At 46.7% G+C, this 26,626-nt stretch overlaps 1 protein-coding gene across 1 annotated transcript in view; it reads right to left on the bottom strand.

The window, feature by feature from the left end:
* The window catches only part of LOC141165117 (protocadherin-15-like), a 112,070-nt gene that overhangs the window by 27,510 nt on the left and 57,934 nt on the right, over nt 1-26,626 (bottom strand). The window contains exons 12-14 of the mRNA XM_073650756.1: nt 17,753-17,953; nt 16,204-16,335; nt 6,334-6,412 (exon numbers count right to left, since the gene is read on the bottom strand). Of these exons, the coding sequence (XP_073506857.1) occupies nt 6,334-6,412; nt 16,204-16,335; nt 17,753-17,953 (412 nt within the window). The remainder of the gene's footprint in view (nt 1-6,333; nt 6,413-16,203; nt 16,336-17,752; nt 17,954-26,626) is intronic.

Raw genomic sequence — 26,626 nt, 5'->3', positions numbered from 1 at the left:
ATGAATGGTTAAATAAAGGAATAAGAAAATTCAGATTATTATAAAATGAACATAGTTGCTAGAGGTTTACATTTATATTCTATTTGCATATAACATTGCAGTGATAAAATACATGCATATTGATAAATGCCATGGTGCATTTATAGGGGATAAAAGGGGGTACGCTCTCTTCAGAAATCATCACCACTCTTTTCACTGGCTGTGCCTGGCAGGGCCGCCATCAGGGCATTACTGCCCTTACTACTGTATGGGGCCTGATGAGAAGAAGCAAAAAGGGGGAGGCTGGTGGTGAGGGGGGGGCTGGTGGTGAGGGGAAGCTGGTGGTGAGGGGGGCCTGGTGGTGAGAGGAGCCTGGTGGTGAGGGGAGCCTGGTGGCGAGGGGAGCCTGGTGGCGAGGGGAGGCTGGTGGTGAGGGGAGGCTGGTGGTGCTAAGGGGGTCCTGGTGGTGCTAAGGGGGTCCTGGTGGTGAGGGGATGCTGGTCGTGGTGAGGGAGGCTGGTGGTGCTAGGCGGGCCTGGTGGTGAGGGGGTGCTGGTGGTGCTGAGGGGGGCTGCGTCCGGCAGGGTGAGGCTGCTGAGGGGAGGCTGCGTCTGGTAGTGTGAGGCTGAGGAGGCGGCGAGGACAACCAGGGCTGGTCGAGGAGTAGGGGCGCCAATTACATTTCAAGAGGATGCCAACCTCCGGACAGATAGGAGGAACAAGAGTAGTTGACAAATAGGGAGATTCCCCCTTAGTCTTGACAAATAGGGTGATTTCTCCCCTCCCCCTTAGTCCCTTAGTCTTGACAAATAGGATGATTTCCCCGCCCCCCTCCCCCTTAGTGTTGACTACTTTATTTATTTATTTTTTTTTATAGTATCATCTTTTCAGTTATGTTTTGAGGTGTATTTATATTCTAGAATTTATAGGTTTTTAATGAATACCAGTAAAGATATTTTTAGTAGTGTATAGTCGGAGAATATATATGCAAAAATATACACTGTTAACATGCTGAGGCAGCCATTAGATTCTTCTTGACTGGGCGGTGGTGCCACTGGCTGTGTGAGTAGCTAACTTAAGACCATGTGTTAATTTGTCCACCATCTCAGTACATGATTGCATGATACAATCATTCCCTCCCCTCCTGGAAGGGGAGGGAATGATTGATATAGGTGGTGTGAGGCAGTGACCAGGATCGTATACGAGGGACATTATATATCCCCCAGAATGTGTACAGAGTCCTATTAAATCCATTGGAGTGCATTGCAGTCACAAACTCACCTGCGCCTGCAATGCAGGAATGAAGGTGAGCATTGACCTGGTCAGGCTATCTGACTAAGGCAGATTAGTAAAACCCGGCAGGGCCTTCATTTCTTGGAGGAGGTTACAAGAAGGCTGTGGGGCAGCATCCTCCCTCCAACCTGAGTTTTCCAGTGGCTCTTGTCACAGGTCCTTTAAAAACCCTGCATTAAGGAGTAGTGTTGTTCAGTGTTGGGACCTGCTAGGAGGATAGCAGGAAAACTCGGCAGGACAGTGCATAGCTGAACCCACGCCTGGGAAGGCTCTGCACCCATCAGGCTCTGAGCGGCCCGGAGTGGCCGTTGCCCACGGCAACCATTGTGTATGGACTTCTGTTAACCCGGCTGCAAACCGGAGGAATTTCTGTTAACCTGTGAGTTGCTGAAATAAAAGCTGTTTATGTTGGACTTGCTTGGGTCACTGCCTCAGTTACTGCATGATGTGAACACCGCTGCCTTACAGTGGGTATATATAACTGGGAAACATCTTTATTATTATGACAGCATAATTATTGGAAGGGAGAAATCGGACTGGGAGCTGATCTCCTGACCCCCATCCTGCGGTCCGTGCACAGACGGGTATTCACAGACATGAAATCCACAAGCCTGCAGTCCCTCTATGTCACTCTGCCTGCAGACTTGTGAATCCTCACATCGTAAGTACTGTGCGCTGTGAGTATTCGCCAGTGTCAAAGCCAGGAAAGGCGGTCACGTGGCTTCAAGGATGTGAAATGCAGACTCCCGGTCAAAATGGGGGAGGAGATAGAGTTAACAAACAAACAGGTGGGCAGGTAAATTTAAATGATTGGCCCCGCCGTGAAGCACTGAGTGGCAGGACTTTGTTTGAACAGTCATCCTGTGCTGACCGAGTCCCTTTAAACCTAAGTCATACTCACCTTCTGGCGTCTTCATCAATTTTCAGCACTTCTTCAGTCTTGCGGTGCCATCTTGTGAGCGCAGCTTCTGACTGGCTGGAAGTCAGAAGTTATGTCACAATCTCTCAATGCAAGTCTGAAAGCCTGAACGGTGCTCTCATAGACTTGATCTGGTCATGGTGTGGTGGTATTTGCCCCTTGTATGTGGTATTATTCAGTCACTATATGGTGGTAATATGTGATCTGGTCATGGTGTGACGGTATTTGTCCATTGTATGTGGTATTATTCAGTCACTATGTGGTGGTAATATGTGATCTGGTCATGGTGTGATGGTACTTACCCCTTGTATGTGGTATTATTCGGTCACTATGTGGTGGTAATATGTGGTCTGGTCACGGTGTGACAATATTTGTCCCTTGTTTGTGGTATTATTGGTCTTGGTATAGGGGATTGTGTTATGTATGGGGGTCACTTGTTCTCTCTGATATCAATGAGGGGAAGATTCTTTATTTCAAATAAAGATTACTTGGACATGCAACCCCTCCCTGTACTGTGAATATTATACAGTAACAATTATACACTTACAGAGGATCTTCTGTGAAAACACCTATACAATCACACGTTCAGTATTTGGTCAGTATTTCACATCAGTAAAAAAGAGTATTGGATATTTTAAGAAATGTTTAATAGGTTAGAATAGAGTAGGGCCCAGCCAAAAGAGTGTACCTTGTCGTGGTGGTGGCTTAAATAATCTTTTGGCCAAAGCAAAAGCTGCTGGCTATGTATGTGATGTGATGTTCGATGTGAATTGTTAATGTGTGACTGGTGAGGACGTGGTGCAGAAGTGGAGCTTTTCCAAGAGTGGGCGGTGGGACTGTGAAAGGCTCAAGGGGTGAAGGCGGAGCTAGGGTGGAGCCTGGGCAATGTCTCAAGGGGCCCCAAAAATTTTGCCAGTATGGGGCCCTGAAATTCCTAGTGGCAGCCCTTGTGCCTGGTATTCCAATCCAAGTGAATGGTGCTAAGCTGTAATCAAGGCCTAACCCATGGGTGAAGCAGTTTCTGTTTTCTAGCGGTAAATGGTGTCTTTTAAAACCATCTCTATAGGATAGGAAACATGAACCATGATGTCTGTATACCTGCAGAGCATAGTTAATGGGTTTGCCCTTGATTCCTGCTCATCCCCATTCATTTTATTAACTTCTACTAAACTCTTAAAGGGGTTTTCCCACTAACAAAGTTCATTTTTATCAATAGATCTTGGAATAATAATAAATTCCACAATTGGATGTGTTTAAATAAAATGTTCCTGTGCTGAGATAATCTTATAAATGTGCCGCTGCTGTGTACTGTGTAATGGCTGTGTCTGACCGTACAGGAACATGGTCTGATCATACCACAGCTCCTGGGCAGAGGGGAGAAAAAAAGTATACAGACATTACAGCTCGGGACCGCAAATTACCTAATTTATCTGATCATTACCTCATTTATATCATTACCTCATAAAAACCTCATTTGCCTGATCAAATTTACCTCAAAATTCTTTGAGGTAAAACATTTTTTAAAAACAGGCAGATAAATGCTTTATCTCACAAAAGGAATAATTTGCAATCTTTTGCTGTAATGTCTGTATACTCTTTTGCTTCCTCCCCTGCCCAGGAGATATGGTCAGATCGTGTTCCTGCACGGTAAGACACAGAAATTACACAGTACACAGCCGGAGCACATTTATAAGATTATCTCAGCACAGGAACATTTTATTTAATTCATCTAATTGTGGAAATTGTTAGTATTTCAAGATGTATTGTTTAAAATCCATTTTAAAATTAACTTTGTTCATGGAAAAACCCCTTTAAGCATAGAAAGAAGAGGGATTTAAAGGAATAAAATACAAGTTATACTGAAGTTTGCCCTACAAAAATATATGTTAAAGGGAATCTGTCAGTAGGATCATCCCTCCTACGCCATCGAAATGGGCATGCAGGTCATAGAAAACTGAATAAGCTGCAATCCGATGTCTTATTCTAGAGAAATCCATGTTTTTCTTAACATGTAAATGAGCTGGGGGCTTTACCAGTGTGAGACTTGTAATGACTGAATGTCTGCTCTCTACATGTCTCACACTGGTAATACCTCCTTTCATTTAAAATAAGCTCTGGAGGCATGTACTCAGGGGAGATCTATATCTGGCCCATGGCTGGAAGTGCCATGTATTCCACACTGGAACGCATGCGCACTCCATAGAACGGGAGTGCCATGCGCCCATTACTGCGGAAGTGCTACGCATTCCATGTTGGAACGCAAGTGCACCGCATGAAGCGGAAGCACTATGCGTTCCAGGCTGGAACACATCTGTATCTGACAGGGCAGGAATGAATATGTATATAAATAAAATGTGCTAAGGTTCAAGCTAATATGTATATACACTGCTCAAAAAAAATAAAGGGAACACTTAAACAACAGAATATAACTCCAAGTAAATCAATCAACTTCTGTGAAATCAAACTGTCCACTTAGGAAGCAACACTGATTGACAATCAATTTCACATGCTGTTGTGCAAATGGAATAGACAATAGATGGAAATTATTGGCAATTATCAAGACACCCTCAATAAAGGAGTGGTTCAGCACGTGGGGACCACAGACCACATCTCAGTACCAATGCTTTCTGGCTGATGTTTTGGTCACTTTTGAATGTTGGTTGTGCTTTCACACTCGCGGTAGCATGAGACGGACTCTACAACCCACAGAAGTTGCTCAGGTAGTGCAGCTCATCCAGGATGGCACATCAATGCGAGCTGTGGCAAGAAGGTTTGCTGTGTCTGTCAGCGTAGTGTCCAGAGGCTGGAGGCACTACCAGGAGACAGGCCAGTACATCAGGAGACGTGGAGGGGGCCGTAGGTGAGCAACAACCCAGCAGCAGGACCGCTACCTCCGCCTTTGTGCAAGGAGGAACAGGAGGAGCACTGCCAGAGCCCTGTAAAATGACCTCCAGCCGGCCACAAATGTGCATGTGTCTGCACAAATGGTTAGAAACTGACCCCATGAGGGTGGTATGAGGGTCCGACGTCCACAGATGGGGGTTGTGCTCACAGCGCAACACCATGCAGGACGCTTGGCATTTGCCACAGAACACCAGGATTGGCAAAATCGCCACTTGGGCCCTGTGCTCTTCACAGATGAAAGCAGGGTCACACTGAGCACATGTGACAGACTTGACAGAGTCTGGAGACACCGTGGAGAGCGATCTAGTGCCTGCAACATCCTTCAGCATGACCGATTTGGCAGTGGGTCAGTAATGATGTGGGGTGGCATTTCTTTGGATGGCCGCACAGCCCTCCATGTGCTCGCCAGAGGTATCCTGACTGCTTTAGGTACCGAGATGAGATCCTCAGACCCCTTGTGAGACCATATGCTGGAGCGGTTGGCCCTGGGTTCCTCCTAATGCAGGACAATGCCAGACCTCATGTGGCTGGGAGTGTGTCAGCAGTTCCTGCAAGATGAAGGCATTGAAGCTATGGACTGGCCCGTCCGTTCCCCAGACCTGAATCCGATTGAACACATCTGGGACATCATGTCTCGCTCCATCCACCACAGACTGTCCAGGAGTTGGCGGATGCTTTAGTCCAGGTCTGGGAGGAGATCCCACAGGAGACCATCCGCAACCTCATCAGGAGCATGCCCAGGATTTGTCAGGAGGTCATACAGGCACGTGGAGGCCACACACAATACTGAGCCTCATTTTGACTTGTTTTAAGGACATTACATCAAAGTTGGATCAGCCTGTAGTGTGTTTTTCCACTTTAATTTTGGGGGTGACTCCAAATCCAGGCCTCCATTGGTTAATAAATTGGATTTCCATTGATGATTTTTGCGTGATTTTGTTGTCAGCCCATTCAACTTTGTAAAGAACAAAGTATTCAATGAGAATATTTCATTCATCCAGATCTCGGATGTGTTATTTGAGTGTTCCCTTTATTTTTTTGAGAAGTGTATTAGTTTGAACCATAGCACTGTGTCTTTTAGATAATAGGAACAAGACCTAAGGTTCAGAAGAATTTAGATGTGAGGTTTTAGTAAGTAGCAGACCACTTCCCATAGTAAGCAATAAGTTTGAGTACATTTCAGATTCATCTATGGGTTGACACAGTAAAGATCTAAAAAGAGATGAGAAATGTCATACCTGCCTGCCCATGAGCCAAGACTTGTATAATAACTGAAGAACTAGTTGTTTCCCCTGACTCTTCATCTCTTGCAATGACCTATAATTAAGATACAGCAAAACAATTTCTGGTTAAGACTTTAAATGGCAATTAGTTTTACATTTTGTGTTAATTTTATTAGTACTAAATACTGATACACTTGGATGTAAAGAAGTTAGTAGTGTGTCACATAAACCACAAAGAATGCATAATTGGTAGTGCAGACGAGATGCAGTGTAGAGGAACTGTCAGTAGGTGACTGGACACAACAGCTCAGCCTGTTTATGAATATTATCTGGCCAGGTGATAGGCCGCAAGGACACCGAGTGTCTGTCCACCCAGCAGGTCTATGCCATATGGATGCAAGAATCAAAATGGCTATTTCACCTTAAAAGGAGCCTGTGATCAGAAATTGTCCTCAGAAGGTTTTAAGAGTGCTTTATCAGCCTCTTAATATCCTCTAATGATACTTGTATTAACCCTTGATGCTAAATGTAAGTGTTTAAAAACAAAATTTTATTGTTTCTGCTCCCCATGCCTGCGGGCACCAGACTTGTCCAAGACCACAGTCAATCAATGCCACTGCACAGTGGATGCATACCCACAGCAGCGTAACTAACATCCCAGAATGTGCCGTCCCTCTTCTTGTCGTACCCGATATCCCCGCACACTCCGGGACATCAGCTACGCTGCTGTGGGCTTGTTCCCTCCACACAGTGGCATTGATCGACAGCGGTCACAGACTAGTACAGTGATCTCAGGCAGGGAGAGCAGGGACAATTAAACTTAGTTATTAAACATTTACTTTTAGAGTCTAGGGCTGATACAAGTATCACTAAGGAGGATATTAAGAGGTTAATCAAGTGCTACTAATAAATTCTAGGGGTAAATCCTGATGTCAGACACTGGGGTTTTGCCCCAAATATTGGTGCATAACGCCAGTGCCCTTTTGCAGCTTGTACCCATTGCACGCCATACTTAAGATGACATTTACTAATAGGTCGAAATATTCTGCATCCTTTACATTACCAAAGATCTACACGGTGCTGTATGAATTCATATAAATGTATATTAATAGTGCTGATGGATAATGTAATACTGAAGATACCTCCCAGAGTCATAAAAAGATGAAAACAGCAATAGTGATACCAGTATGTTACATTAAGAATACGTAGCTCCCAACTGTCCTGGATTCAGCAGGACTGTCCCGATTTGAGGGCTTAGTCCCGCGTCCTTGTCACGTCACACCTTTTCTCCCGGCTTCTATGTGGCACCCTGCTGTTCACAGGTACCACAGGACCCAAAAGGGTGCATGGACGGACTTCTCCACAAGATGCCCTCACTACAAACAAACACCTCCACCCTTCCACCTTATACCACCAGAGGGAGCCCGGATACGGATATATATATGGAGAGTGGAGCCAGGCAGTCAGTCAGTTGTTCAGTTAGTAGTCAGAGAGTGTGCTGCCACTGAGAGCAGTGAAGACGCAGCACGTCTGCTGCTGAGTTGAGGGCCCTGAGTGTGGCCGGAGGCAAAGAGGAGAGGAGAGAGGAGTTGAGGGGGCAAAGGAGCATCATAGACTCACCCCAAGACACAAACCGGACACCCTGTCCACACCTACAGGGTCCTTTATTCCCAGTAGGGATCACCGGCATACCAAGAAGATTACAAGTCCCTGGTTGACCTGAAGCTAAGCCCTTGACAGGACTAGGAACCACGAAGGCCCCGGCTTCCAGGGATAGTCTTTGCCAGAAAAAGGTCCTACTGTTATGATCTGCTACAAGCACTAAGGAAAGAAAGGAGATCTGTCGCTACAATAGAACTAAGCTAGATCCCTACGATGTAACGGGGAACCTGATCCTGCGATCAGACCCGCTAAAGTCCTCGGCTAGTCTGTACGAAGACCTATAGATGCAAGGGAGGGATCCCTACAAGAACTAGGGACTGGGATAAAGTTGGGCACCTCCTAGCAGAAATTGTAGCAGTAAAAGACAAACACACAACATAGAACATAAAGGTCCGAAGACCAAGCTAAACAGACTGAGAAAGGTAACAAGCACCAGGCTAACTTAAGAGTAGAAATTACAATGAAGTCCAGCAAGGCCAGGAGGACGGAGCAGGATTAAATAGGCAAACAAGGTCATGTGACCAGCAAGATAGAAACAACCTAACAGGAGAGTTCTAACAGTACCCCTTCTTCTATGAGGATCCTCCGGATCCCCTAGGCCCAGGCTTATCAGGAAACCTCTTGTGAAACGCTCTGACAAGTCTGGAAGCAGAAACATCATCCACCCTCACCCATGAGTTATCCTCAGGTCCGAAACCTTTCCAAGGTACTGGAAACTCCCTCTATACCGTCTAGAATTTAGGATGCGGGAAATTTCGTATTCCCCGTCCTCCACCACCGGAGGAACAGTGGCAGAGACGTCTCCATCCGACACACAAGCTCTTTTCAACAGAGAAACATGAAACACTGGATTAATCTCCCAGGAGGTAGGAACCTCCAACCTAACAGCAGATTGGTTAACTACCTGAAGCACCTTAAAGGGCCCTACAAACTTGGGACCCAATTTTTTAGAAGGAATCCTCAACCGCAGATTCTTACAGGACAACCAAACCATGTCACCAATAGCAAACAAAACCTCTTGCCGTTTCCTATCAAAGTACCTCTTAGATTTTTTGTTAGCCTCCTGAAGATTACCACGCACATCCGTCCAAACTCTCTCCAAGTCACCTGAAAAACTTTCTTCCTCAGGCACAGCCGATACCAATTGGTAGAATGACCCAAAAGACGGATGTCTCCCAGAACAGCAAAAAAAAGGCGAACAACCAGCAGAAGAGGATGTATGGTTGTTAAGAGCAAACTCAGCAAGTGGCAGAAACTCAGACCACCCCTCCTGATTGTCTGCCACAAAACAACGCAAGAACTGCTCAACATCCTGATTCTTCCTTTCTGTCTGGCCATTAGACTCAGGATGATATCCGGATGAAAACGACAAATGAACTCCCAACCTGTCACAAAAAGCACGCCAAAAACGAGCCACGAACTGAGGTCCCCTATCCGAAACAATGTCAGTAGGAACGCCATGTAGTCTGACAATTTTCTTGACAAAGACCTTAGCGAGTGTCTTAGCGCAGGGCAGTTTGATGAAAGGAACCAAGTGACACATCTTGCTAAAACGGTCCACGACCACCCAGATGACTGTGAAACCCTCAGAGGGGGGAAGGTCAGTAATAAAGTCCATAGCCAGGTGTGTCCAAGGTGCACTAGGAACCTCCAGAGGGCAAAGCAACCCCGCTGCAGGAGTATGTGAAGACTTAGATCTAGCACACACAGTACATTGACGCACCCACTTAATGACTTCCTTCTGCCATCCAGGCCACCAATAACTGCGACCCACAAGTCTCTTGGTCTCAGAAATTCCTGGATGACCTGCCAACCGAGACTCATGACACTCAACAAACAAATCTCTCCTAAAGGTCCTAGGCACAAACAACCTCCCATGGGGAGTGTTAGATGAGGCATTCTCATGTGCTTTAAGAATCTCATCTTCCAAAACGGAGTCCAATGCAGCAATCACAACACCTTCTTGTAAAATGCTCTCCTCCTCCTCAGCACCGACCATGGGAGAAAAGCTGCGAGACAAAGCATCAGCTTTAGCATTCTTGGTACCCGGGATGTAAGTAACGGAAAAATTAAACCGCGAGAAAAAAAGTGCCCACCTAGCCTGACGGGCATTCAAGCGCTTGGCAGCATCAAGATAGATCAGATTTTTATGATCAGTGAAAACCTGAATGGGAAATTCAGCACCTTCCAAGAGATGACGCCAGTGTTCAAATGCGAGTTTAATAGCCAGCAATTCCCGATTACCAATATCGTAATTAAGTTCAGTCTCAGAAAATTTTTTTGAAAAAAAAGCACAGGGATGTACTCCATCCTTGATTTCCTGAGACAACACCGCACCGACCCCCACCGAAGAAGCTTCAACCTCAACCAAAAACGGCTTAGTCACATCAGGCTGCATAAGGATAGGAGCAGAGCTGAACCTCTCCTTTAGAAACACAAAAGCTTCAATGGCCTCAGTAGTCCACTGAACCGCATTAGCACCTTTCCTGGTGAGATCGGTCAGTGGTTTGACAATAATAGAAAATTTTTTAATGAATTTTCTGTAATAATTGGCGAAACCCAAAAACCTCTGTATCGACTTCAAACCAATAGGCCTAGGCCATTCCTGAACCGCCTGAACCTTCACAGGGTCCATCTCAAAGCCTTCACTGGAGATAATGTAGCCCAAAAAACTAATTCCCTGTACAGCGAACTCACATTTCTCCAGCTTAGCAAAAAACGAATTGTCAATTAATAACTGTAATACCTCACGTACGCTCCGCCAATGAGACTCCAGATCAGGTGAATAAATCAAAATGTCATCCAAATACACAACCACATTTTTGCCGATCAAAGGTCTAAGGATGTCATTAACCCCTTACTTACCGGGGACGTATTAGTACGCATATCTGCGTACCGCCGGTTCAGTGAGGGCTCCGGCGCTGAGCCCTCACTGAACCGAGCACATGTCAGCTGATTCTTACAGCTGACATGTGCCCGCAACAGCCGCGGGTGGAATCGCGATCCACCCGCGGCTGTTAACCAGTTAAATGCTGCTGTCAATCTCCGACAGCAGCATTTAACGCGCGCTTCCGGGTAGCGCGTCATAAGCCCCGCCCACCGGCGACCCCGTCACGTGATCGCGGGTCGCCGATGGGCGTGCATGACAACCCAGGGTCTGCAGCAGACGCCTGTGGTTGTCATGATCTTGTCGCTATGAGCGCCACCTAGTGGTCGGCGCTCATAGCACAGGACCATTTCTGCTGCATGCAGGGGATCTGCTGGTCCCCTGTATGTAGCAGAGGCGATCGGACAGTTGCTGCTTCTAGTCTCCTATGGAGACTATAGAAGCATGCAAAAAGTAAAAAAAAAAAGTTTTTAAAAATATAAAAAAAAATAAAAAAATATAAAAGTTTAAATCACCCCCCTTTCGCCCCATTCAAAATAAAATATATAAAAAAAAAACCCACATACACATATTTGGTATCGCCGCGTTCAGAATCGCCCGATCTATCAAAATAAAAAAAGAATTATTCCGATCGGTAAACGGCGTAGCGAGAAAAAAATTCTAAACGCCAGAATTACGTTTTTTGGTCGCCGCAAAATTGCAATAAAATGCAATAACGGGCGATCAAAACATCGGATCTATCCCAAATGTTATCAATAAAAACGTCAGCCTGGCACGCAAAAAATAAGCCATCAACCAGCCCCAGATCACGAAAAATGGAGACGCTACGGGTCTTAGAAAATGGCGCTATTTTTTTTTTTACCAAATTTTGGAATTTTTTTTCACCACTTAAATATAAAAGAACCTATACATGTTTGGTGTCTATGAACTCGTAATGACCTGTAGAATAAGAAGGGCAGGTCAGTTTTAGCATTCAGTGAACATGGTAAAAAAAATAAATAAAAAACAACTGGGGTATTGCACTTTTTTTGCAATTTTACCGCACTTGGAATTTTTTTCCTGTTTTCCCGTACAGGATATGATAAAACTAGTAATGGCGTTGAAAAGTACAACTCGTCCCGCAAAAATTAAGCCCTCACATGGCCATATTGACCAAAAAATAAAAACGCTATGGCTCTGGGAACAAGGGGAGCAAAAACGAAAATGCAAAAACGAAAAATGCTCCGGGGCTTAAGGGGTTAATAAGATTCTGAAAAAATGCTGGAGCATTGGTAAGACCAAAAGGCATAACCAGGTTCTCAAAATGACCCACAGGAGTGTTAAAAGCAGTCTTCCATTCATCACCCTCCTTCATGCGCAACAAATTGTATGCCCCCCGGAGATCAATTTTAGAGAACCACTTGGCCCCCACTAACTGGTTAAACAAATCAGGAATCAATGGCAGTGGGTAAGGATTGCGTAAAGTAATTTTATTAATCTCACGAAAGTCCAGACAAGGACGTAAACCGCCGTCCTTTTTTTTAACAAAAAAAAAATCCAACAGCCACAGGAGACTTGGAAGGCCTAATGTGACCGGCGGCCAAGCTTGTCTGTATGTATTCCTCCAAAGCCTTTCTCTCAGGAATAGTAAGATTAAATAAACGACTTTTAGGAAGAGGCGCTCCAGGGACAAATTCAATGGTACAATCATAGTCTCTATGTGGAGGCAATATTTGCGACTCCTCCTCAGAAAAAACTCTCCAAAAATCCTGAATAGGTACAGGTAATTCCCCTTTTTCCACCGCAGCAATATGTCCGTTACAACACTTGTCATAACACTTAGGACTCCAGGACTTAATTTCATTGGTAGACCAATCCAGTACAGGATTGTGCAATTTTAACCAGGGTAACCCCAAAATTACTGGAGAAGGCAAATTTAATACCACCAAATCCAAATTTTCTTGATGAACACCATTAATAGTGAGGGGAAATTCACAGACCTTGTGAGTAACACTCTTCAAGGGGGAGCCATCGACAGAAACCACAGCAATAGGGGATGACAAAGGTTTGGGTTTTAATTTACGTTTTCCAAGAATCCCCCATCAATCACATTCAGAGTAGAACCACAATCCACAAATATCCGAAATTCAATTAATTCTTCCTGAGCAGTGGTAGTAGCAGAATGAAATACCCCCTTAGAATTTAAACAGGCAATACGGGCGTAACTGACCTTTTTTTTTTCTTTGTTCATACGAAGTACACAGTTCTTAATAAAATGATCAGATTTTCCGCAATAAAAGCACAAACCTTCAGAAGATCTGCGGTCTTTTTCCTGAGAGCGGGGTGCCATAGCCCCGATCTCCATTGGCTCTCCAATGTCAGTACAGACCCTCTCAAGACTCGGAGCTGACATGGCTGAGGATTTACTTTCATTAACCCTTGCACGCAGTCTCCTGTCCACCCGTATAGCTAATTGCATAGCCTCCTGCAAGTTTCCAGGTGTGGGATAAGCAATCAGCAAATCCTTAACCCTTTCACCTAGCCCCGCAAGAAACAAACTTTTCAAAGCTGAATCGTTCCACCCCACCTGGGCAGACCACCGACGGAAATGAGAACAATATTTTTCCACATTACCTGATCCCTGCCTCAAATGTCTTAATTCAGTCTCAGCTGATGAGACACGATCAGGATCATCATACAACAAACCCAAAGCAGAAAAAAAACTATCCACTGATCTAAAGCATAGATTATTAGGTTGGAGAGAAAAGGCCCATCCCTGAGGTTCTTTGCGCAAAAGTGACATTATGAACCCTATGCGCTGTGATTCATCACCAGAGGATCTGGGTCTCAAACGAAAATACAATAAACAAGCATTTTTAAAGGAAAAAAATTCCTGTTGATCACCAAAGAATAAATCAGGCAAACGTACCTTTGGCTCCACAAAATGTGCTCCAGAACAGCTACTCACGTGTTGTTGGAGCTCGGCCACCTCCAGAGAGAGTCCCTGCAGGCGTTGAGCCAAATCCTGAACCGACACCATGATGGAAACTGGCAGTCTTTCCTTAGAGATATTTTTGGGCTGGACTTACTGTTATGATCTGCTACAAGCACTAAGGAAAGAAAGGAGATCTGTCCCTACAATAGAACTAAGCTAGATCCCTACGATGTAACGGGGAACCTGATCCTGCGATCAGACCCGCTAAAGTCCTCGGCTAGTCTGTTCGAAGACCTATAGATGCAAGGGAGGGATCCCTACAAGAACTAGGGACTGGGATAAAGTTGGGCACCTCCTAGCAGAAATTGTAGCAGTAAAAGACAAACACACAACATAGAACATAAAGGTCCGAAGACCAAGCTAAACAAACTGAGAAAGGTAACAAGCACCAGGCTAACTTAAGAGTAGAAATTACAATGAAGTCCAGCAAGGCCAGGAGGGCAGAGCAGGATTAAATAGGCAAACAAGGTCATGTGACCAGCAAGATAGAAAAAACCTAACAGGAGAGTTCTAACACCTACTACCAAGAGACAGGTGAAGGAACAGCACGACACAGAAGCTAGGCCCAGTTGCAGGCTAGCCAGGAGCTTAGAGAGAGGGAGACACGGACCAGGAGGCCTTACACCCACTCACTGGGGAGAAGTCCTGAAGTTCACCCTTCCTACCGAGTACCCTGGACCGTACCTGACATCCGCACCAGTAAAGGTACTGAAGTGAATCCCCTGTCTCTGTCCATTACTCCTGCTGCGCCGTCTCTCCTGCACTGCAATCCCCAGCATCACCACCATTTGCACCTACACTGCCCCGGGGGCCCGCTCCGCCTGTGGGGAGCAGAAACATCCCAGCTGCCATCCCATCACCCCCCGGAGGTCTGCAGCAGCGCCGGTAACCATTACCGGAAACCACAGGTGGCGTCGCGAGACAAACTGTACACAAAAACCCCTTTTAAAGAGAGACCCAGAGTACGGGCCCGGGAGCCGACTGCCGTGACCTCCTAAACAAGGTAAAAGGCCCGGGTACCGAGTCCCCTATATTCCCCCTGGGTGACACATCTCTACTCACCTCTCTTCTCTCCGACTTCTTCATCGCTCTGCTCCGTAGTAACTCGTCTTCGGTGGTGGGGCTGCTCTCTGGTCCGTGCATAAATTAAATTACATATTCACTGCTTCTTCTCTGATCGAATGCTGAGGCCGTGTTCACACGTGTAGCATAAATGCTCTGTTTTCTTCAGCTTTTTTTCTGCAGCTGTCCTCACCACACAACTCAATAACAATCTTCTCTGACTATTGTGTGTTTGCTGCTTTTCTTTTATGCGTTTTCCCCTTATTTGATGCGATTTCGGTGCAGATATGAAGTAGAGTTTTTAACGCTTTTTAATACTACAGACAACTTTGATTCTGCTCTTAAAAATGCAATGGTATTTTTTTTCATGCGTTTTTTTCAGAAGAAGCCGATAGAAAAAAAATGCACCAAAACTGCAGAGCTCAGCAGCATCTTTAGTCGCACAGAGGGCGGAGATTTCATGGAATCACATCCACTTTAATTCAAAATTTAGACCTTGCTCACATGTAGGGTAAATGCTGCGTATTTTCTGCTGCTTTTCTTGCACAAAAAATCTGCTGTGTTTAACTGTCCAAGCAAATTGGATGTGATTTCATGAGAACTGCGTTCCCTGTGGTCTAAAGATGCTGCTGAACTGGGCGGTTTTGGTGCTTTTTTTTTTCTCTCTTGGCTTCACATCTGCACCAAAAATGCATCAAATAAGGGGGAGAAGATTGTTATTGAGTAGTTTGGTGCGGATCCTGCAGAAAACAAAAAACACAGTATTTCTGCAACATGTGAACACGGACTTACAGAAACAAAAAAGTCAGACGTCATATTGTGAAACTACATAATGATAAGAAAAAATAAATCCATAGGTCCCAACTAGAGATGAGCAGGATGCACAGACGATGTTGTGCTGCCCTGGCTAATCAAAAGCTCCCGGGTACGCCGGAAGGTAAGAGATTCGTGGCCTCCCATTCAAGCTGCCAGGTAGCACTGACCTGGACGCTGGACCAGAGTCCCGTGAATCGATCCGCTCATCTCTAGTCCCAACTGCCCTGGATACAGTGGAGAGTCCTGGATTGGGGTCTATGCCCTGCAGTCTGGGGTGTCTGCTGATTTCCCTCACTACCACCGCCCCTCTGACATCTCCTCCTTCCAGGGAAGAAAGAAATGGTAAATGGGCGTAGATTGGGGTGTGGCCAGGGGCGTGACCAAAAACTGCCGGGGCGCACTATGTGCACTACATGATCTGTCCCTCTTTCTGTTCTTCAAAACTTGGGAGGTATGTGAATATGCTTTATTAGCTTGAACTTACTTTCACAGTGTAGGTCTCCGGCGCTTGGAACAGGTTTGCTCTTGCTATAAGAAAGCCACTCTGTGTTATCTGAAATAGCTGACTATGATTAGACAGAGTTGTCAGACTAAGGTGGATCTGTGGATTGGTTCCCTGAAATCACAACGATAAGTTGTTATGAAGCAAAGAGCCATTAACAAAGCATTAATAAAGAGTAGAACTTTGATTTTCAGCACACTGGATATATACACGGGGGATTTCTGTGGCATATGCTCCAGCATCCCCATAAGGCGTGTGCACCGGAGTGTCCTTTTGCATACGCAGGGCCTATCTGAGTCAGTATACCTATTTTTCTCACTGTATATAAAAGCATAATCTAGCACACTTTTATATAAAGTAGGACGCAGTAGAAAAAAAAAGTAAACCGCAGAATATACAATTTTAACAAAGGGAATAAACCATTGAGTTATGCCATACAGTAGCATATGTAAGAGATATATGTTGGGGAATACTCGTGGTGCAGACATCCCTTTGCATGAAAAAAAAGTGAAAATAGCCTTAAAGAAGTTGTCCAGTACTTTAGATTACCCCCCCCCAATGTATTCTCCCAGGGCCCCTAAGGATTTTTAGAAATACCTTACATTGCTGTTTCTGCCTGTGAGCCGCGCTGTCCTTGGCTGCTCACAGGTATCACGTGACCCCACGGTGACGTCATGACAAGTGAGTCATGACTCAGTGCTGGGGTCCCCGCGGTGGCTGCTGGGTTGTAGGCGGGGTTACCCCCCACATCACACCCAGTATCCACCGAGCGCTTTCCCAATGAATGGGGAGAGGCAGAGCACGCGGTGGATGCCGGGTATGACGCCGGGGGATAACCCCGCCCACAGCCTGGTATCCACCGTGGAACGCAGAAGACAGAGACCCCCGGCTGCTGTCAGCACTTGTCGTGACGTCAGCGGATGTCAGAGCCAGCTGCAGCCGGGGGTCACGTGATGCCTGTGAGCGGCCAGTGATAGCGCCACTCACAGGCAGAACCAGCAGAGGAAGGTAATTACAAAAATCCTTAGGGGCCCCGGGGGGATACATTGGGGAGGTAATATAAAGTAGTGGACAACCCCTTTAAGATAATTTGAATCCATTCTTTCATCATAGAAACAGAAAAGCCTGTTTGACTATAATGGGGTCTGTCACTTTAACTTTTATTTACGAACGTGAGCATACCCTTCAAGCTTCCTTCACACTTGTTTCTTTATAGCATTGTTTTGCTTGTAAAATGGCAAGCCTTCTTTGCGACATATTTTTGTCATGTTTCTTCAGTCATTTTTACTTATGAAAGTGTATGAAAAACAACATTAGACCTAGAGCATGTCTTAGTTGGAAGAAAAGAAAAACAGGCCATTTAATAATTTTTCATTGATATCCAGCTAACATCTGCTCTTAGATATTTTTGCAGGAAAAACAATGTCTGTGAAGGCGCCCTCAATAATATCGAATAGTTAATATAAAATGTATTTGTTAGAAGTGGTTTTACAATTGCGGTAAGAAAAATATGTATGACTGTAGAACTTACATTGGGGAAATCCCCATCTGAAGGCATGAGAGAAAGCACACGGCCATTGTACGTGCTGACCAGGGCCACAGGATTGTTATCCTCTTGCACAAATGCCTGATACTGAATAGCACCAAAGCGAGGAGCATGCCTATTAGATGCCAGCACTCGGATTTTTGCCTCTGCCAAGGAAAATTTTCTGGAGTCACAAACTTGTGAGGCCTGGATGGAATAAAGACATGTAACCTTATTAGTGTCATACTTTGAAATTTGTAGGTTTTGTGCGTAGGACCTCCATCTTCAAGACTTTGTTTTCTGAGGTTAGCAACATTTTTTCCTATTTCAGCCAGGAAAGTGTTTGCCAAGTATTGAAATGTAATATGCTTGTGTTTAGAGAAAATGCAGCACAGTTTGCACATCCACTGCCCGCATATCTGCACACAGTGCTGCCCAATGTACTCTATAATGATCTTACACCTCCATATAGTGTCTTAAAGAATCACTCCCATCAAACTTTTTATTCTCTTAATATATTGCAATAATCATATAATATAGCACTGTGTACTTACAATTGCTTATTTTGCCCTTCTACTCAGTTAATTATTCTCTTTTCTCTGCTCTATGTAGATAAAGGAAGTCTCTGGTCCCTGCGTGACTCATTCCCCTCTTCAGCTCCTGACCCAGCTGCCCTCTCCTCCCCCCACCATAGGCTTTTACAGTGACTCATGACTTGTGCAGAGAAAACTGACCTCCTGTTTCTACATAGAGCTTAGAAGGATTCAGCTAGTCAGTTTTTAATCACGTGATGTCATAGACCTAACGGAAAACAGAAAAATTAGAATGGTGTCACACATTACATACACTAGATACTGTGTATCTAATCCCATCCTGGGTAATATAGTCCGCTGAGCCCTATATCTAATCCCATCATGTGATACACTACACTGTGCCCTATATCTAATCCCAGCTCTGTGTATCTAACCCCAGCATATGATACGGTGAGCAACACCAGCTAACAGAATTAGAGCGGCCAATCGTCTTCGATGACAGCATCCACATCTCAGTGTCATTTTGCAGTCACCAACGAAATGTTTCTGCACTGTGATCCTAAACTTCATCCTCCCTTATCCTTTTGCAAACGCCCAGAATAGAGAGGCGTGACATCACACACATGTAAGCAGATCCCACCCACATTTACTGCAGTCGTAATGCAAGCTAGTTGTACACTAGGTTTTCATGGCAAATTTCAGCAGCTGCTCACCCTAGTGTTTGAAAATGGAAAATATCAAAACTTTTTAAATGATTTTTCATATTTTACTCCATTGAAAACAAATGCTAATATGCTATGAAAAAAATTAAAAACATTAATATTTTACATTTATTCAATTACTGAACATTTTTTTGGGGGGTGGCATCTTCCCTTTAAGAGATTTTAACACACAGGTACATGATCCCTTTCTAGAGAATGACCCGTCTGATGATTGAGGTTAACAAAGTTACTATTTCACGCTTTAAATTCAGGTTTTTTAAGCAGAGTACATTATGTAACAGTATTCAAGAAACTATGATGTTTGCAAGACAATGTTGCCTTTAATTCCTGGCTATAAAGTACTCCTTATTCAGACCATTTCTGCATATTATGGAGCGTTCAGAGAAAGATTCAGCTCAATAGAGTTGAAATCTGTCAATTATTAGGCAATATTCTGGGTCCCAGTTTCTTCATCATATACATTTTAACCCCTTCACTACCTTGTGATTTTCTGTTTTTGCACTTTCGTTTTTTGCTCCCTTCCTTCCCAGAGCCATAACATTTTTATTTTTCCGTCTATATAGCCGTGTGAGGGCTTGTATTTGTGGGACGAGTTGTACTTTTTAATTACACCATTGATTTTACCATACCTCATACTGAAAAATGAGATAAAGAGTATTATGTAATTGCAAATAAAGTTGTTTGAGTTTTTTTATTTACCATGTCCGCTAAATCTTAAAACTGACCTGCCATTATAATTCTCCAGGTCATTACGAGTACGCAGATACCAAACATGTATAGGTTCTTTTTTCTTTAAGTGGTGTGAAAAGATCCAAAGTTTGTAAGACAAAAAAAAGTCACCATTTTCCGAGACCTGTAGCGTCTCCATTTTTCGGGATCTGGGGCGGGTGGGGGCTTATTTTTTGCACTCCGAGCAGATGTTTTTATTGATACTACTTTGGGTAGATACAATGTTTTGATTGCCTTTTATTGCATTTCATTGCAATGTTGGGGCAACCAAACAAAATGTAATTCTGGCATTTCAATTTCTTTTCTCATTACGCCGTTTACCGATCGGTTTAATTTACTTTATGTTTTATTAGATCGGACATTTCTGAACCCAGCGATGCCAAATATGTGTATTTTTTTTTTTATTGTTTAATTTAAAATTAGGCAAAGGGAGGGGGGGATTTGAACATTTTATGTTTTTTTATCCTCACACTGAGTAAGTCGTACTCCTTTTCAGAAGTAAAGAAATCTGACACATGAAATAGACTTTTTTCACAATACAGCCATAGAATGAAAGCAGTGATTTTATGATCTTTTTTAAATCCTGAAAGAAGTTCGCAATGCACTTTTGCCCTTCAACCCTTTAAGGGTCAAGCAGTAGCATAGCTACCGGGGGGAAAAGGAGGTGGTCGCGCTCTGAGGGGGCCCACCCAGAGCTACACTATTGTAACTGTAGCGGCGTGAGCAGCACGCCGCTACAGTTACACTCCGGGCAGAGCAGGGAGACTCGATGTCCCTGCACTGCCTGGTGGCCGCTATGAGGCCCTTGAGCAGGAGGGGGGCCCCCGGTGTCAGCATCAGGCCCCCCCACCATTCACCGCAACCACGAGCTCAGTGATGGGAGAGTGAGCGATTAGTCCCCATAGCGTCCTCTGTGTCTGACGTCACTGACGTCATCACTTGGCGCCCAGCCCGCTGTTGTGAAGAGGTGTGTGGGCCGGGCGCTCAGAGCAGCGGGGGAACCAGGAGGAGAGAGAGGTGAGTATTGTGCTTATTATTATTTTTTCTTATGGGGGGGGGATTATGCTACAGACTGCCTATGGGGGTGGGGGGATTATGCTACAGACTGCCTATGGGGGTGGGGGGATTACGCTACAGACTGCCTATGGGGGGTTGGGGGAATTATGCTACAGACTCCCTGTTGAGGGATTATGCTACAGACTGCCTATGGGGGGTGGGGGGATTATGCTACAGACTGCCTATGGGGTGAGGGGGGGATTATGCTACAGACTGTCTATGTGGTGGTGGGAGGATTATGCTACAGACTGCCTATGGGGGGAGGTGGGGGGATTATGCTACAGACTGCCTATGGGGGGTGGGAGGATTTTGCTACAGACTGCCTATGGGAAGCGGGGTGATTATGCTACAGACTGCCTATGGGGGGATTATCCTACAGACTGCCTATGGGGGGATTATCATACAGACTCTGCCTATGGAGAGTGTGTTATACTATATTGAGGCCTATCTGGCACATTATACTATATGGAGGTTATTTATACAGTGTGGGGATTACAGTTAGGGTTATACAGTGTGGGAGATTATGTGGGTTCTTTGCACAGTGTAGGGGCCATCATACAGTGTGGGAGATAATGTGGGGTCTTTGTATAGTGTGGGGGCCATCATACAGTGTGGGAGATAATGTGGGGTCTTTGCACAGTGTGGAGGCCATCATACGTGTGGGAGATAATGTGGGGTCTTTGCACAGTGTGGGGTCCATCATACAGTGTTGGAGACATCAGTTTGGAGGCTAGTAAGGGGTCAGTATACTGTGTGTTGGAGAGCATCATACTGTGTATAGGGAAGCTGTACATGAGGGAAGACTCAGGACATTATTAAATGTTAAGTGGGCACTTATCGTTGTAGGGGAACTCAGGTTATGGTGACTGTCAGAGGGGCACACTGAGGGCATTGTTACTTTCTAGGGCGCAAAATGTGGTCACTGTTTTCTAAGGCACTTGTGTGGCACCCCAGGGGTCTGGTTACCACAGTAATAGAAATATTACGTCTGGGAGCAAGTGGGAGGTTTCCTGGTCAGGAGCCCTTAAGCATGCAACACCTCCTGCCCAGTCCTGGGAGGGGAGGAATCTGCCCTTATAAACTGGGTCTGGGGCGGGATTAGACAGTCAGAGCCTGGAGTGAAGCTCCAGACACAGGGCGAGAAACAGCTAGGAGCTCTGTAGGAGCAGGAGCTGAGTGCCAGGGACTGGAAGCAGATATTGCTCGTCCTGGCTGAAGAGACTACTACCGGACAACGGAGTCCGAGGCTGTGGAAACCTCTAAGTCTAGCAGCAGAAACCAGCCGGCAGGGGATTCCAGGTCCTCTGGCCAAAGAAGCCCGGAGGCTCAGTCACAAAGAAGGGACCAGCACCGCCATCGAGGAGCGGAGGCTATCAGAAGGCCCCAAGTCACCAGCCATACGGGTGAGCACCACACGGTATACTCAGGGATGTGGGCTACTTCTACTCGCTTACAGCAAGGTAGCCAGGAAGAGTGCAGATAGACGGGGAGGCCTACAACTCCACCTGGCCAGGGGAACTCCTGCTTGCTCGCAGACTGACCAGTCCCCTTATGCTAGCCAGTACTCCCAGGAGGGTCAGCCTTATTATCATCAGTAAAGACCCTGAACTGCACTGCAAAGACTCTGAGTCGTTCCTGCTTTCTCACCGCATACGGCACTACTAGTACTGGGACGCCCGCGCACCATCACTCCCATCATCCACATTCCCTGCCCTGAGGCCATTCTCTTCCCGTGGGGAGTTATCCCATCTTTAGCTGCGCACACCACACCAGCCTCAGCGGACTGCCTCGCAGCGGCGGTACACCCTGACCGCAATCCACGGGTGGCGTAGTCGGACATTAAACCACAAAAACCCTATAAAGACTGCCACTGGTTTGACCACCCTGAGCCACGGGACCGGGTTGCCGCCACGGAGACTACAACCCCCAGAGACCCGGCTCCGGGTATCCCACACACCCCAGGTGGCGCGTCAACTTTTGGCGTAGTCGGCAGGATTCAAACCAACCCGCCACAAACGGGTATTGCGTGCCTGAAAGAGACTTTGCACTTACCTGAAAAAGAGTTTTCCCGCTATCCGGAGCCATTTCCCGACCATCTTCAGTCGACGCCCGCCATCTTCAGAAGTTTCCCGCCATCAGCAGCTGTTTTCCCGCCATCCGTGGTCGTTTTCACGCCATCGGGCGCCATCTTCGGGACGCCGCGCGGGAAGAAGAGGGGCGTGGACGCCGAAAGCGCGCGAGACCCGAAGCTCCGCCCCACGCACCGACGCTGCGCAAGGTCCTGGAAGGGAGAGAGAGCGACGCTGACGTCACCGGGACGCGACGCAAGGTCCTCGTCCGGAGCAGTGCCAGCGGAGCCGCGGCCTACAGAAGAGGATCGTCAGAAGGTAGGCCACACTTAACTAGGGGGGAGGAAGATGACGGACACGGAGGAACCCTCTACCACCAGCGCGGCCACTGCCGCAGTAATGCCATTTACAATGCCCTACATCCCCGGAGGGGAGAGACTGTACAGCCTATTTAAGGTATACCCCCTGACGGACGGCCAGAAAGTGAGCATATTGATACGCCAGCTAACCGGCGCAGCCCAGCGTGAAGTAAAGTCCTGGTCAGTCCGGGACAAGGAGACCGTAAAGGAGATCTTGGCCCGTCTGAAGGACACTTTTGATACCCGCACCTCAGCCGAGATCAAAATGAGATTTTATGGGTGCAAGCAGCGGGCCCAAGACAGTATAAGAGACTATGCTTTGAGTTTGCAAGAGGCCCTGGGAGCCATTAAACAGACAGACCCTGACAGTGTGCGGAATGCAGATGAACTGTTAACTGAGCAATTCATTGAGGGTCTGCTGTCCAACGCCCACCGAACCCAGTTGCGTGCAATGGCCTTGCAGAACCCTGGTTTAGATTTTGCAAAGTTCAAAGACAGGGCCATCCGGGTGCTCCGAGAACCGGCACCGGGTAGCGCTGTAACCCACCGGCGCCCTGCTATTACCTATCATCAAGAGACGGCGCCCTTGTCTGCAGAGCCTGTAGGAGCTGGTGCGCAGGCTTTGGACAACAACCCTGCTACAGACCTGCACCATCAGGTCCAAGAGCTAACTAAAAGCGTAGCCGCGCTAACCCGAACTGTGCAGTCTTTACAGGTCTCTCCTCCAGGAAGGATCAAGCTGGCCACCAGTCCGGAGGACGTCCCGTGGCACCGACAGAAGAGGATCCCATCGTCCAGAGGAAGACCCAGCGACAGATACAACGAGGAGGGACAACCCATCTGCCGCCGCTGCAATCAACCCGGACATATGGCAAGGTACTGTCATTTAAACGGGCACAACCTGGGGCAGAGGGCCAACCCCCAGGCATAAGATCATCAGGCCGATCGAACTGGCGTGATAAATACGTAGTGGGACGTCCGGTCTTGCCTGTGGTACTGGATGGCATTCCTATGAGTGCCCTACTAGACACTGGGTCACAGGTGACTACCATCCCGTACGTGCTCTTTAAGCGGTACTGGAATGACTCGGACATAACCCGCTACCCAGATGACGTGAGTATCATCGCTAGCAATGGTCAGCCCATGCCGCAGGTGGGATTCAAAGAGGTGACCATTAAAATCGGTAAAGTCGAACTGGCGGCACAAGGACTGATTATTGTGGACATTGACCGTCATGAGAGTCACCCTAGAATAACCTTGGGAACTAACGTGATTGAAAATTGTCTTGCAGAGGTGATTCTCATTTTACAGCAGGTTGCCAAGAACGCCAGTTCCAGCCAGCAGCGTGTCCTCCAAAAAGAGATCCGGGCACTGATGAAACGGCAACAGGTGGAATTATCTGGTGGTGAGATTGGTAGCGTGAGAATGTGTGACCCGTTCCCTATTGCCATGCCCCCGAAAAGTGAGATGATGATATGGTGCCGGGCAGCTATTGGTCTAAGAGGTAGAGACTACCAAGCCATGGTAGAGCCCGTCTACTCAGACAGTAGGCCCACCATTTTGACAGCATGGGGAGTGGTCGATGTACGCCATGGGAGGGTACCTGTCCGCATCGTAAATATCGGGGAGAGAGAAGTACACCTGCCCCGGTATGCCACGCTAGCCAAATTGTTCACCATAAGCCAAAATTCTGTAAAGGCCGTAGAACCCTTGCCTCCATCTCAACCAGAGGAAGGTAACAGCTCTAAGAAACAAATGGAGGACTGGTGTCAGCAACTGCATTAGGGTACTGACTCCACTCCCTGCAACCTAAGAAGGAAGGACCGTGACAGCCAGAAGACTCCTCTGCAGCCCATCATCACCAGGCAGCCACTGGAGCTGGTAGCTCTGGACCATGTGAAACTGGCTCCAAGCAAATCTGGGTACGTCTACGCCCTCACAATCGTAGATCACTACTCCCGGTTCCTGGTGGTGGTCCCTGTCAAGGACTTAACGGCTCAAACAGCAGCTAGAGCCTTCCAGCAGCAATTCTGCCATCCACACGGGTATCCGGAGCAAGTGCTGACGGACCAGGGACCAGCCTTCGAAGCGGAGGTCTTCCAAGAGTTCTGCAATCTGTATGGCTGCAGGAAGATAAGAACAACGCCCTATCACCCTCAGACCAACGGACTATGTGAGAAAATGAACCAGGTGGTGATAGACTTGCTAAAAACATTGCCCCTGGAAGAACGCAGTCTGTGGCCTGAAAAGCTGCCTGATCTGGTGGACTTATATAATCACATCCCTGTAGGTTCCACCAACTGTACCCCGGCTTACCTAATGAGAGCAAGACCTGGTAAGCTGCCTATTGACCTGGATATGGGAGTCCTGACACTTGAGGACACCTCGCCAGAGGCAGACTGGGATACAGAACAACAGCAGCAGTATCGGAAAGTACAGGAGAGCGTCGAGCGAAGTCTGTCTCAAGCAAGAGAAAGGCAAGAGAAGACTTATAGCCAGCATGCTCCCACTGTTCCCCTGGTACCTGGAGAGCAGGTCTTGAAGAGAAAGAGGCGGCTCCACAAGTTGGACGACCAGTGGGAGAAGGACCCGTACACAGTACTGCCCTCAAGCCATGATAATCCAAAAGTCTGCATAATCCGTAAGGATGGAGGAGAAACCACAGCCATTGTTTCCAGAGACCACCTGAAAAAGTGTCCCGAGCAGCTGCAAAGCCCTGACGAAGATCCAGAAAACCCTCAACCCGCAGAGGAAAGGGAAGAAATGATCAGTACCATACTCGGAGACTTTCCCCGGTCCTGGACTCAAATCAACAACGCAGTCGTGGTACCCGTCCTCACCTTTCTCCAGCCAGCCCCTCTAGGGCCTACAGAAGAACAGGTGTCAGAAGAGCAGCCGGCCCAGGAGGCAGAAAAATCCATACCAGCAGCCCAGGAGAATCAACCCTCTGCTAGTAGTGAGCCTGCCGTGCCCCTAGTAAGCCAAAGAGTACGCAGAAAGCTGCCAGGCCTACCCGCAACACCTTCTACACCCTGTAGTGCAGAACCAGATAGTGGGTTACGTAGGTCCACCAGGAGCACTAGAGGACAGATGCCCGCTCGCTGGAGAGTCTAATGCCAAGTATATATTTACCTGTACATACGTAAATGCTGAAAAAGGTTTATGTTTTTGTTGCCTGTTCATTGATTATGTTTCTCTAGTTACCCTGCAGGTTTATTTGGACTGACAGGTTATGGACGCTGAGTAAACGGAACTAAATTGTAGATAGTTGCACCTTGGTGCCTCTTGCGAAGATGGCCGCGGAAGAGAAAAACCTGTCTGGCGTGGCCTCCTTGTGGCCCAAGTAGCTAGCCTCAGCCTTGCAGCCACGCCCAGGGCCAACGCTTGGGGTTTGCTTTGGACAGGTCCCCTA

Source organism: Phyllobates terribilis, unplaced genomic scaffold, assembly GCF_046119375.1.
Source record: "Phyllobates terribilis strain yellow unplaced genomic scaffold, ASM4611937v1 Scaffold_11__3_contigs__length_659146591, whole genome shotgun sequence".
Lineage (NCBI taxonomy): Eukaryota > Metazoa > Chordata > Amphibia > Anura > Dendrobatidae > Phyllobates > Phyllobates terribilis.
This window is presented reverse-complemented; position numbering and strand designations above follow the sequence as displayed.